The 13,930-nt window shown below is 34.0% G+C and overlaps 1 protein-coding gene across 8 annotated transcripts in view; it reads right to left on the minus strand.

Annotated features, from left to right (window-relative positions):
* The window catches only part of Zranb3 (zinc finger RANBP2-type containing 3), a 226,460-nt gene that overhangs the window by 195,093 nt on the left and 17,437 nt on the right, over positions 1–13,930 (minus strand). For 7 of the 8 annotated variants that reach the window (XM_074070642.1, XM_074070641.1, XM_074070638.1 and 4 more), the window contains exon 2: positions 12,322–12,489. In XM_074070642.1, coding sequence (XP_073926743.1) covers positions 12,322–12,482 — 161 coding nt within the window. In that variant the 5' untranslated portion in view covers positions 12,483–12,489. Of the gene's footprint in view, positions 1–12,321; positions 12,490–13,930 lie in introns of those variants that run through there. The other variant, XM_074070645.1, reaches the window with a different exon arrangement.

Here is a 13,930-nt window from a genome sequence, read left to right on the forward strand (position 1 = left end):
TGAAAATAAATAATTTCCATATAAAAATGTCATAAAAAAGGCTGGGAAAATGATTAAAGAAGTAGAGTGCCTGTCTAAGAAGCAAGAGGTACTGAGTTCAAACCCCAGTACTACCCAAAAAAATATATCATAAAGATGATAGGTGTCAGCCATAAACTATTGCACTAGCACTCCTGAGATGATCTTCTGCAAACAGTAGACTCAGGGGAAAAAGAAGTTTCTCAATGAATGATAAAAATTAATTCTACAGATAAAAAAGAGAAAGGAAAATCATATGGAAAAATGTCCAAGAAATAAAGTGACCATGAAACAGGTGAAAACTATTGTCAACTATTTAAACTTAAAGAAGCAACCACCTATATAACAAAAGAAACACAGGGCAAAAGTGCAGAAGCTAGGAAGCTATGGTCAAAAATGATGAAGAAATGAAATGTGAACTGCAGGTGAGAGAAGTAAAAACTAGAAAAATAAATGTCACTCAAATGAAGATCTGATGAAAGCAGAAGAGTCAACAGGTAGTTCTAAAAACACACAGGAATGAAAACTGAAAATTTCCTTTTCAGAGAGAATGAAGAAAGACCAAAAGAATTTTAGAGGAAAAATAAATGAGACTGGGTGCCAGAGGTTTACTTCTGTAATCCAAGCTACTCTGAAAGCAGAGATTAGAAGAATGGAGTTCGAGGCCAGTCCAGGCCAAACAAAACTAAACAAACAAAAGAACAAACCCCACATAATTGGGAATAAGAAAACAATGCATAATAAAATAGGGAACCAAGTATATTACAAAAAACCCACAGTCATAAAGATAATCAGTGGATTCAAACCCCAAAACTTTCGAATTACTAAAAGTACATACTGAACAAAAACATTAAAAAGGGCTGCTGGAGTGGCTCAAGTGGTAGACCTAGCAAGCATGAGGTCTTGAGTTCAAACCCCAGTACCACCAAAAAGGAAGGAAGGAAGGAGGGAAGGAAACTCCAGTATCACCAAAAAAGAAAAAAATAAGCCAGGTGCCGGTGGCTCACACCTATAATCCTAGATACTAAGGAGGCAGAGATCAGGAGGATAGTGGTTCAAAGTCCGCCCGGGCAAGATAGTTTGCAAGACCCTATCTCGAAAAAAACCTTTCACAAAAAGACGGTTGGTGATGAAGAAGAATAAAATCTTATCATTCACAAGTAAATGGATGGAACTGGAGAACATCATCCTGAGCAAGGTTAGCCAGGCCCAGAAGACCAAAAATCACATGTTCTCCCTCATATGAGGACTTTAGATCAAGAGCAAACACAACAAGGGGATTGGACTTTGATCACATGATAAGGGGAGTGCACACAAGAGAGGTATGAGAATAGGTATGTAACCCAAAAAAACAAGATAGCATTTGATGTCCTCAATGCAAAGGAACTAATGCAGAAACTTTAAAGCAACAGAGGCCAACAAGAGAAGGAGACTAGAAACTAGAGAAATGGTTAGTTCGACAAGAATCAATTTAGAATGTAACACATATGTATATGGAAGCAATGCTAGGAATCTCCCTGTATAGCTATCCTTACCTCAACTAGCAAAAACCCCTGGTCTTCCTTATTAGTGTTTATACTCTCTTCAACAAAATTAGAGATAAGGGCAAAACAGTTTCTGCTTGAAAGTGAGGGGGAGAGGGAGGGGGAATGGGGAAAGGGAGGGGGTGGGGGGAAGGGGGGAGTAATGACCCAAACATTGTATCCACATATGAATAAAAGAAATTAAAAAAAAAAAAAGATCCTACAAAAGAACAGAAAACAGACTAAAAAGAAAAATGGTTGGTGGAGTGGCTGAAGATGTAGGCCCTGAGTTCAAACCCCAGTACCACAAAAAATAATAATAATGATAATAATAAAATAAATAATCAAAGAAAGAGTCAGGAAAAAAGGACATAGATAACAGGCCAAGATAAATCAACACATATACTTGGTGTCTTCAAGAAGAAAAGCAAAAACTAAAAAGAAATTCTTGATATAATTCAAAAAAAGTTGCTAGATATAAAAAAAAGATGCAAACTACAGAAATTAAAAGAATATTACACATCCAGGAAAAAGAGATGCATAAGGGTCAACACCAAGATATATTCTACTCCTGGATTACCAAAATAGGTAGCAAGTAAAATAAAAAACCCTTTCTAAAGAGGAAAAACATAAGCAACTCTCAGACTGCTCTGCAACAAAGAGTAGAGCATTGCCTATATCAGCAAGAAAAGAAAGTGATTTTATCAAACTAACCCTCCCACCCCTATTACTTACTCTTTATCGCCATGCTCCCTTAATATTAAAGCACGATATATACAGGCCTGAAGTACCAAGGCAAAACCTCCTGGGACTATCAATACACACCTTAAAAAAAAAAATGAAGGGCAGGAGGGAAAATAGGTCTTTTCTAGGGATGAGTACCAGTGGGAGGTGGGTGGGCACAAGGAAAGGGGGAATGAGAGTATCCATATATGAAAACAGTAAAATGAATCCTGCTGAAATTGCTTTAAGAAGGGGGAAGGGAAAAGAGGGAGAACCATGGAGGGGGTAAATCTGACTAAGATATATTGCAAGCACATGTGTAAATATCACAATACATGCCCCTGTACAACTATTATATGCTAATGAAATTTTTTTAAAAGTACCATAAAAAAAGAGCCAGGCACTGGTGGCTCATACCTATAATCCTAACTACTTGATTTCTAAGGCAGAAATCAAGAGGATCACAGATCAAAGCCAGCCCCAGGCAAATAGTTCAAACAGGCTGTTGGGGTGGCTCAAGTAGTAAGAGTGCCTGCCTAGCAAGTGTGAGGCTCTGAGTTTGAATCCCAGTGGAATTCGATCCCAGTGGAACTGAGGAATTTCTTGCCCAAATAGATCTGTCATTCTTGTATGAAGTCAGGGAAAAAATTTTAAATTCAAAATATTAGGGAAATGATTTCCCATTACATTCTCTAAGGAAACTCTGTTAAGATAATCTCAACCACAGAACAATGTACAGCAGCAAACTGAACTGAAAGGAAGCAATAAAACTACTTATCTATTTAAGTAATATGTATAAAGAAGAGAATGTAAATTATAGATAATGAGAAAACTGAAATTACATTCTTAACAGGGAGAGAGAAGACAAAGGTCATTTAAACTTGGTAAAGAAAGTATTTTTACAAGTATAAAAATGAACATCAAAAGAATAATTTAACCCATTAACATCATATGCTTAGAAAGGACAAAAAGGGAGGGAAAAAAGATAATACACCAATGTCACTGCACATAACTGGGAATAAGAAAACAATGCATAATAAGACCAGAACCAAGTACATTACAAAAAACTAGTTATAAAGACGATCAATAGATTCAAACTCCAAATCCTTCAAATTACTACAAATGCATACTAAACAAAATCAGGAAAACATAAATCATAAAGTGATATTTAGCAAATTACATAATGATCACAGTAACATATTTCTAGGCAACAGAAACTATACAAATAACAAATTGACAGCATTAAGACCAAATATAGCTCTAATGGTAATGACTGAAAGTGAGCATTAAAAAAGAAAAGAAAAGAAGCTCACCACTATTTTTCTTTTTTTTAAAGACAAACAGAATCAGTAGGTGAAATGTAACTCTGGAACATAAAAAAAGTCATCTAAACGAAGTGTCCAAAAAATGCTGGAAACAGAAAGCTGTTTAAACACATGCTAAAAAAATATGGACAGAATAAAATACTTCTTGGGACGTAAAAGACAAAAGATTAAATCCACGGGCTGGGGGCATGGCTAAAGTGGTAGAGAGCCTGTCTAGTAAGTGCAAGGCCAGGATTTCAAACCCTAGTACTGACGGAAAAAAAAAAATTCAGACTACAAGAGGAAACAATTAAGAGATTTTATAATGAGATTATTTTTCAATGACAATGAGTATACTTTAGAATGAATAATGATTTAACAGATTTTAAGATTTCTATCTCCAGTATTACAGTGGTTTAGGTATTCTAAAAACCCAGCCCTTTGCCAAAACTTAGAAACACTAAAGTAAATAAAACATTATCTTTGATTCTTCTTTATGACTGAATAAAATTCCATTGCATACAAATACATTTTCTTAATCCACTCATCAATAATGGGGACATATTGGCTGTTTCCATGGCTTAGCTATTGTGAATAATGCTGCAACAGACATGGGTGTCTAGGTGCCCTAAATGTAACAAGACTTACATTCCTTCAGGTGTATCCCTAGCAGTGGTATTGTTGGATCATATGGCAGTTCTATTTTTAATTTTTGGAGGAGCCTCTACACTGATTTCATAGGGGTTGTACTAATTTACATTTCCACCAACAGTGTATGAGGGTTCCTTTTTCTCCACATCCTCACCAACATTTGTTGTTTGTGTTTTGATGGTAGCTATTCTGACAGGACTGAGGTGGAATCTTAACATGGTTTTGATTTGCGTTTCCTTCATGGCCAGGCATGTGGAGCATGTCCACATGTGGTTTTTTTTGCCATTTGGACGTCTTCCTTTAAAAAAGCTCTGATCAGTTTACTTACTCATTTCTGAAATTTTGTCGTTTGGAACTGGAGAATATCACTTTTAGCAGTTAGCTAGGCTCAGAAAGCCAAAGGCTGCATGTTTTCTCTCATATGTGGAAGATAGACCCAATACAAATACAAGCAATATTATGAAAAACAGGTTATACCAAGGGGTGGTCACATATGAGAGAGGAAGCATAAAAGAAGAAAGTTAAGAAGGTAAAGAAAGAATACAGAATTTTTAAACTTACTGAAATCATCATAAGAAGGGGGCTAAGGTAGAAAGGAGAAAAACAGACAGGATGAACCAATTCAGACTATAACACAGTACACATGGAAATATCACAATGAAACACCCTATATAGCTATCTTAAACCAATAAAAATGTCATTAAAAAAAACAGAAAATAGGGCTGAGCCTGTAATCCTAGCTACTCAGGAGGATCGCAGTTCGAAGCCAATCCAGGCAAATTGTTAGCAAAACCCTATCTTGAAAAAGCCTTCACAAAATAGGAGTGGTGGAGTGGCTCAAGGTGCAGGCTCTGAGATCAAACCCCAGTACCAAAAAGAGAGAATAGGAAAAACAGGTCCTGTAGGGGGAGGGGGGAGTAGGTACCGATGAAAGAGGGGCAGATATAAGGAAAGAATGTAGGTGGAAATATGTAAACATGTATATAAATGAAAAAAATGAGACCTGCTGAAACTATTGCAGGAATGAGGGAAGGGAAATAAAGGAGAATGATAGATAGGGTGAATTCAACTATAATGTTTTGTAAATGTCACAATGTACCCCCAGTACAACATAAAAATAAATTTTTAAAAAATTATCTTCGAAAATGTTGAACTTGCCTGAAGAAAAAGTAAGAGAAATTTACAATGGTCAAAAACAATGAAAAAGGCAAATGTGGGGTGATGAGTGATGAGTCACAGACCACAATGAAGCCATCATCAGAGAAGTTTAATATTTAACAACTACGCACAGCATGGAATAAAAGTAAGAATAAGGTCCTAAATCTAATTTTAAAAAGTGCAATTTATAATCTTAACTAAAACTTGAATCTAAGAAAGTTATAGCCTCGGTGAAAATAGAAGAGGGGTGACCACAGAAGAAGAGACACAGTGCCAAAAGGAAAACATCAGGAAATAGATTTATTACAGTAAGATCAATTGATTTTTCAAACATACCAATGTGATTCAAAATGATAGATATCAAATGGTGTTGGAATAACTAGATGACAGGATGAAAGAAAATGAGCCTAGAATTACCTCATCTCACATGTAAAAATTCAGTTCAAGTGAACTGCGTATCAAAACACAAAAGCTAAAGTTATTAAGATTCAATGAAAGGAAATGAACCTAGAACTCTAACCTCATCCTATATGTACAAATTAATTTAAGAGGAACTGCAACAAAAATTAAAGTTAAATTATCATGATCAGAAAACCATTTTGTAATCTGAGGATAGGAAAGGAGTTCTTAGAGTGAATATAAAAAGCGGTAACCATAAAGGAACAACTTTGTAAAATGTGCTTTAAAAGAATCAGACCTTTTCTGTTCATTACAATGTAAGACTATGAAGAAAACTAAAAAGCAAGCTACATACAAGGAGCAAATATTCATAATACATACATCTCACAAAGGTCTTATATTGGGAATATAAAAAGAACTTCAAATCAATAAAAAGAAAATCTAAGCGCCCTCTTCACTACAGTCTCTTGTGTGTGAAGGAATTTCTCCTTCCCTTTCCCATTTCTTTCTACTTTACCCTGTTTTACCAAAGTAAATCCTTGCTAAAACCTTAAAAGAAAGAAAAGAAAATCCAATTAATATACAGGCAACTATTTGGATAATTTAAAGTTTTTATATGTATACTTACATATACATATATAAGCACAAATATAGAATATATGTTATATGTAATATGTAAGAATATGTAAATAGTACAAATATAGAGTATCATATACAATGATGGTCAATAAACACAGGGAAAGATGCTCAACATCATTATCATTAGGAAAATACAAACTGAAACACAATGAGCTACTGTGGCAATAGACATTAACTTTGAGAGGTTGATAAAGCAAACGTTGACCACATGTGTAGCATCTAGAATTCTTATATATTGCTGACTGGCTAGAAAACATTTAGCTTTTTATATACATTAAATAGATATCCAACTGACGAACTAGTAAGAGAATTAAAAACATGTCTACAAAAGGAACCTGAAACTAGAATCACCCAAATGTCTACCTGCAAACAAATGAACAAAATACTTGTAATATATTCAGAGATAAAACAATATAGATAAATATGTTATTTAAGCAAAAAAAGCAAGGCCCACATAAACTACATGATTCTGTTTATAACAAGGTCCAAAACAGATAAGATACCTTATCTGTAAGATATGGTACAAGAAGGAATTACAGTGTGCTGAATAAAAGAAGCCTGAGTCCATGCTAAGAATGAATGAATAAAGGAAGGGATGAAGATGGGGAGGGGGCTTTTCTTTACAATAAAATATAAATCAATAACTCATCATTTTATAACAAACATGACAAAATTGGTTTAAGGAGGAATGACCTCTGGAGGCTAAGTCCAAGAGGGAGAATTGGGTGAGAAGCTGCATATTTCCATGGTCTCAGTATCTCCACATAACAGCTTTTGTTACATAGTCAACAACTGTGAAAGAGAAAAATAGTAACTACATAGTGGAAAAACTGAACAAAATTTTAATCAGGAAGAAAAATTAACATTACAGCCAGTGATGGACTAAGGGGTCAAAATAATACTAGAAGGACAGGACCTTGGGGCTCAAGTGGTAGAGCATCTGCCTAGCAAGCACGAGGCCATGAGTTCCAACTGCAGTACTATCAAAAAAAGGACAGGACCTCAATGCAGGAAGGATGCATAATCTGAATTCCATTGTAGAGAAACATTAAAAATACAAATTGAGGCACATTCCATAAAACCGACTGGCCTAAATTCTTCAAAAATGCCAGTATCATGAAAGACTAAGGAACTGTCCCATATTTAAGGAAACAACAAACAGTAGGGTGTGATGGTGCATGCCTGAATTACAAGGTACTTGAGAAGCAGTATTGAAAAGTACTTGAGAAGGTATTGAAAGAGGAAGGCCAGAGCCAAGTTAGTGACACCCTATCTAAAAACGAAATCAAAGAAACAAAATCCCACAACTGTTTAGCTCAAATGGTGAGCATTTGCCTAGCAAGCACAAGGCCCAAGGTTTAATTCCCAGTACTGCAGAAAATAACAAGTAAATTTTCTGAATTTTATAACTGTGCTGTGGTTACATAAAGAGAGTATTTTTGTATTTTTAAAAAATACACACTATGGTGGAATACTGCAGGTTAAAGAAGTATGACAAATGGAACCTAATCTCAAATGGTTTAAGAAAACATAAATATGGATGTGTATGCCTCTGTGAGTATGTATGAAGAGAGAAAATAAAAAAGTAAATGTGAAAAAATACTAGAATTACTGAATTTGTACTGGAGGCGTGACTTATGCAGTAGAGCACCTGCCTAAGAAATGTGAAGCCCTGAGTTCAAACCTCAGTTTTTAAAAAAAGTTAGTGAATCTACATAAAAGATGTATGACAATTATTTTGATATTTTTCTCGTAACTTTTCCACCAGTTTGAAATTACAACAGAATAAAAAGTTAGCCAGTTGAGATGGCACATATCTATACTATAATCCCAGTACTTGGGAGGTAGAGGTAGGACAGCAAATTCAAGATCATTCTTGGCTACATAGCAATATATGTCACAAAAAAAACATCAAAAAGACATTACCTCAAAACAAACAGTTAGCCAGGAGTGCCAGTAAACACCTGTAGCTATTCAAGAGACCAAGGGAGGAAGATTAAAATTTTAAGGCTAGCCTGAGCAACTTAGTGAGATGCTGTCTCAAAAATTTAAGAGAAAAACTGGGAATGAGGCTCAGTGGTAGAACAGATGTCTAGGATGTGCAATGCCCAGGGTTCAATCTCCAGTACAAACAAAATGAATAAATAAAATATAAAGTTAAAAAAACAGAGAGCATATAGTAACTATAAGAAATACACTCTGGAGCTTGGTGTGGTAGTATATGCCTATAATCCCAGAACTCAGAAGGCTGAGGCAGGAGGACTCTAAATTCAAGACCTGCAGGGCTAACATAGCAAGACCCTGTCTCAAAAAACCAAAAATAAATAAATACACTAATTAATTTTTTTACAGAAATATACTCTGGAGAAAAGTCAGATCAGCACTGCCTAATTTAGGAGAAGAGCTGATTATAAAGAGGCCTACGTTGGGTGATAGAAATATTCTAAATCTTGTTCTATATCTTGGAAAACACAACGATACAGTTTATTGAAACCTGCTGAAGTATATACCTAAAAGCTGTGCATATTATTATATTAAATTATACCCAAGTTTCTAAAATTAAAATTTAAACCAATAAGGAAACTGAAAGCTTGATGAGGTTAAAAACTAATGATCAAAATTCATAATCATATGCTTCCCTGAAAATGAATTTGAGATTGAATTTGTATTAGCTGGGTGACCTGGGAAAACTCAAACCAAGAAGAATTTAATTTTGCAAATCCTATCTTGAGGATTTACTCATCATTTAGGTCTCTCAAGGTTTCACACATGAAAATTACTTAATTATTAACACAAAATCAAAGACATCAGCAAAATACATTGGGAAATAAAACATCATATACAACAACAAAAATAAAATTAACTTCCAAAGGATTTCAAGTATAAATAAGAATGTTCTAAATCTTTCCAGAAATAAGAGGCAGAATTAAAACATGGCAAGAAACAAGATACATAACCAGGCAGACTTGAATTGGAAATCCTATGGCTTAAAAATACGCTATCTGAAATTAAGACCAGAAAACAAAATGTCCCTTATTCTCCAATTTCAAGAAAGGAAAGGACTGACTGTTCTTTGACATTAGTCAGCTAATCCCTAAACTATACACAGAAATTCAGCTAATCCTTAAACGCTCCTATTTGTGAAAGTCTCCAGACTTCCCCAGCAATAATGCAACGACTATTTCATTTAGAGCCATGTCTGACACTACACTTCTCCATTGCTCAGCAACAAAAACCTTAAGCAGATTTTGGTTTCACATATATAAAGTGTCTTCCTTAAGAAAATCCAATCAATTAATTTAATAGCAAGAGATAGTATAGTAAAATAGAATGAAGGTAAAAAAAAATACATATATATATAAACTGAATATATATGCTATATATATACACACACACGCACACACATACATACACACACACATACATATACATACAAACTAAAGCACCCAAAAAAAGATAAGAGCTATACAGGACCCAGGGAAAAGGTCTAATGTGGGTAAAACTGAAGTCAAAGGAGGAAAATAATGAAGCAAAACTGATACTGGACAAGATAACAACAGAGAATTTTCCAAAATTAATGAATGGTATCAACCCACAAACTCAAGAAGTATGACCGCAAAGAAAACCACACCTAAGCACAGCATAGCAAAATTTTTGTAATGTCAGAGAAACACAAGAGGGGGAAAAGGCAATTTATAATAGAACCAAATATATTTATTACCTAGGAATAAATCTGGTTATATAGATCAAATTAGTAGATCATTAATTGAAAAACACAAAACTAATTGAGAGAAAAATGAATAAAGAATAATTAAATAAATGTGAGGATAATTCAGGTTCATGGATTAAAGTGTTCTATATGATAAAGATATCAACTCTCCCCAAAATGATCTACACATGTAGTATAATTCCATTCACAACCTTAGCAAAGTTTTTGGGAAAATCAATAAATGAGTTCTATAGATTACAAGCAATATAGACAGCAAATAATAGCTGAGATAATTCTGAAAGAGAACGAAGCTGAAAGATTCATACTACCTGATTCCAAATTGTTTATTCCAAAGCTACAGAAAGTGAGAAGTATGACATTGACACAAGTTGGCCAACAGATAAACAGAGTAAAGTACCCACAAATCCATTAGCCAACATCTTAAGAACTCAGTAACCACATGTGACTAAAATGACTATCAGTTTGAACAGTATACATATAGAACATTTCATCATGGCAGGAAGTTTCCTTTGACAGCACTTATCGAGAAAGGGGTACCAATATTACCTGCCTTATAATAATGACAACATTACAATGCACTATGGGAAAGGCAGCCTTTTCAATAAGTTGTGATGTATCCATTAGACATCTATTTGTAAAAGTGAATTAAAAAATAATCAATCAGGACCCTGGACACAAACCATACATAGAAAGCAATTCCAAATGGACTATCAATCTAATTAATGTAAAGTAAAACAATAAACCTATTAGATGAAAATATAGGATACTCTCTTCATGACCTTATGCTATACAGATATCCAAAATAGGATATAAAAAGTACCATTCATAAAGATACTACTGATAAAGACTATTTAAAGACATTATTAAAATTGAGAATTTCCACTTATCATTGGGACAGTGAAAAGGCTAGCCATAGTCTGGAAAATGCAGATGTAAGGTGAAAAGCACAAATATAAAATCTCAGGTAAAAATTAATACCTGTAAAAAACTAATGTAAACAGGAACTACTAGCATATAAAAAATTAACCTTAATAAACTTACAGTGAAAGAAAGAAGTCTTGGAAAGACAGCACATACTGTATCATTCCAACTATACAAAGTGCTAGAACAGGCAAAACAAACTTATTATTCAGAAAACATCAGATCAATGGTAGACTCTTGAGTGGAAGGGAGGGAATGATTGGGAAAGAGTGAAGAAACTTTCTAGGATGGATTATACAAGTATATTCATTTGTCAAGGTTTGTGCATTTCATTAATTTAACCTCAATAGAAAAAAATATGTATAGCAACTGGACACCAGTGGCGGGCACCAGTGGCTCACACCTGTAATCCTAACTACTTCGGAGGCTGAGATCAGGAGGATGGCGGTTGGAGGCCAGCCTGGGGAAATAGTTAGAAAAATCCTATCTCCAAAATAACCAGACTAAAACACACTGGAGATGTGGCCCTCACCTCCCAGCCTCACAAAAACAAAATAAAACAAAAAAAACCTTAGGAAAAGCATAATAATATCTGTAATTTACTATGAGATAGATTTAAAAAAAAATAGGATGGATTGAAGTGAAGAAAACATAGAGGGATAGATAAATGAATGTTAATGATAGAAGGTTGGTAGGTTTACCAAGTGTCTACTTTAACACTGTTTCAATGTTGTTTTATGTTTAATATTTTTCATGATATTTGGGGAAAGTATATGAACATGCAACCATGGAACCAAAGCAATACTATCCTTAAAAATATGGAAAAATAAAAAATACGGAAAATGATATAATAGCCCAACTTAGTGGAAAAGCCCATATAAGTATGAAGTTTGAAATGTTATAAGTAGTATAAGTACTAGAGGTTATTAATCTAAGGTAAAAAATGAAATGAATAAAAATGCAATAAAGATTAGTTATACATATGAAAGCAACACATTCTAGAATACTGTCAACATGACACACTGAGAACATCTAGTAACTCAAATACTTAAGGTAACCAAACATACTTTCTTAAGAAATTAGAATTTATTCAATGAATTTCCACCTGAAGTATAAGTCAACGATAAACAAATAAAGCTATCAATACTTTACTTTGTTTGTTCTACTAAACAAAGACTGTGGATACATGAAAAAAATAGTTTGAAGAGTTGTGTTTTTTAAAAGACATTTAGCATGTTTTGTAAAAGTATCTTACCTGCCATTTCTTCTGAGGGCAAAAATGATGCCATCTTTCTGGAATGGAAGCAATTTGGCTCTTAGCTTGTCAGGCAAAAAATCAAGCTGTTCATACGATCCACTTGTTGAACAAGAAATGTGAGGTATAAGAGACTTTTTTATGTTACGAACACTAGGCATGATGATCCTAAAAACAAAGACACCACAAAAAACAAATTAGGGGAAATAGATATTGTTAAGTGTATTACAGAATCACATATAAATAACAATATTATGGTATTTAAAAATAGCTTTGATATACTAACTATATCTAGACTAGTTAAATCATGTTTCCTGAGTAAGCTACTAAGAAAGAAATCAAAGCAATGAGTACAAAAGCAGTTACTTAATGCCCTTTCTAGGAATGGCAGCCTCTGTTTCATTTTGAGCCATACCCTGTTTCATATAAGTATAATACTGAAAAATTATAAATCAACTACAATTTCACAAACTGAATAATATTTAAACAAGGGGTAAATATGCTACAATGGATCATCTTATAGATACATATTTTCATATCATACCAGATTTTCTACAGCTAAGACAAATCTACATTTGAAAAATTATAATATACAAAACAATAACTTCAAATGTATAGTAATTAAATTAATATGATCTTTGTAAGAGATTTTTACATAATAAAATAATTTCTTTTCTGGCATAATTAGGATTTGAACTCAGGGTTTTGAGCTTGCCACTCTTATCACTTGAGACCTTTACAATTTAGGTTATTTTTCAGATGGTTGTATTTTAGCCTAGGCAGCCCTAAAACGGTGATCTTCCTACCTATACTTCCCACAAAGCTAGGATTCATAGGCCTGTACCATAATACCTGGCTTTTTTGTTGAGATGGGGGTCCCACCAACTTTTTGTCCTGGCTGCCCTCAAATCTCAATTCTCCCAGTCTCTCCCTCCTGTAATATGCTGGAATTACAGACATGAGCTACTTTGCCCAACTAAAATTAACTCTTTTAACTCACCTAAATCCATAGTATAAACTCTATTTGGTGAGCACCTTCCTTGTCTACTAAGTGTCCACAAATGTAATTTTAATTTTTTACCACAAATAAAAATGCATAGATCTGTCAATTCTAAGAACTCTGAAAGAAAAAGTCATTTTAAATCACTATGCTATGTTTCTCTAATAATAATACTCTGAATTTAGAGATACTTTGCCATCTGTTTATACATAATCATATCACATCTTTTTAAAAAATTTTATTTTTCTCCCAATAATTACTTGCAGACTTACAAAACCTTAGGTTCTCCCCCTCAAAGTAACCAACCTCTGTGTCCACTAAGAATATCAAGAATTGAACAAATATTTATTAATTAATAACAAATAGGAGCCGGGTGCCTGTGGCTCACACCTGTAATGTTAACTATTCAGGAGGCAGAGATCAGGTGCATGGCAGTTCAAAGCCAGCCTGGGCAAACAGTTTGCCAGACACTGTCTTGAAAACCATCCCATAAAAAGGGCTGGTAGAGTGGCTCAAGGTGTAGGCCCTGACTTCAAACACCAGTACTGCAAAAATATAATAATAATAATAAATAGATATTACATTCCATAATCTAAAGAAGTAGACCAA

Source organism: Castor canadensis, chromosome 4 (genome assembly GCF_047511655.1).
Source record: "Castor canadensis chromosome 4, mCasCan1.hap1v2, whole genome shotgun sequence".
Classification (NCBI taxonomy): Eukaryota; Metazoa; Chordata; class Mammalia; order Rodentia; family Castoridae; genus Castor; species Castor canadensis.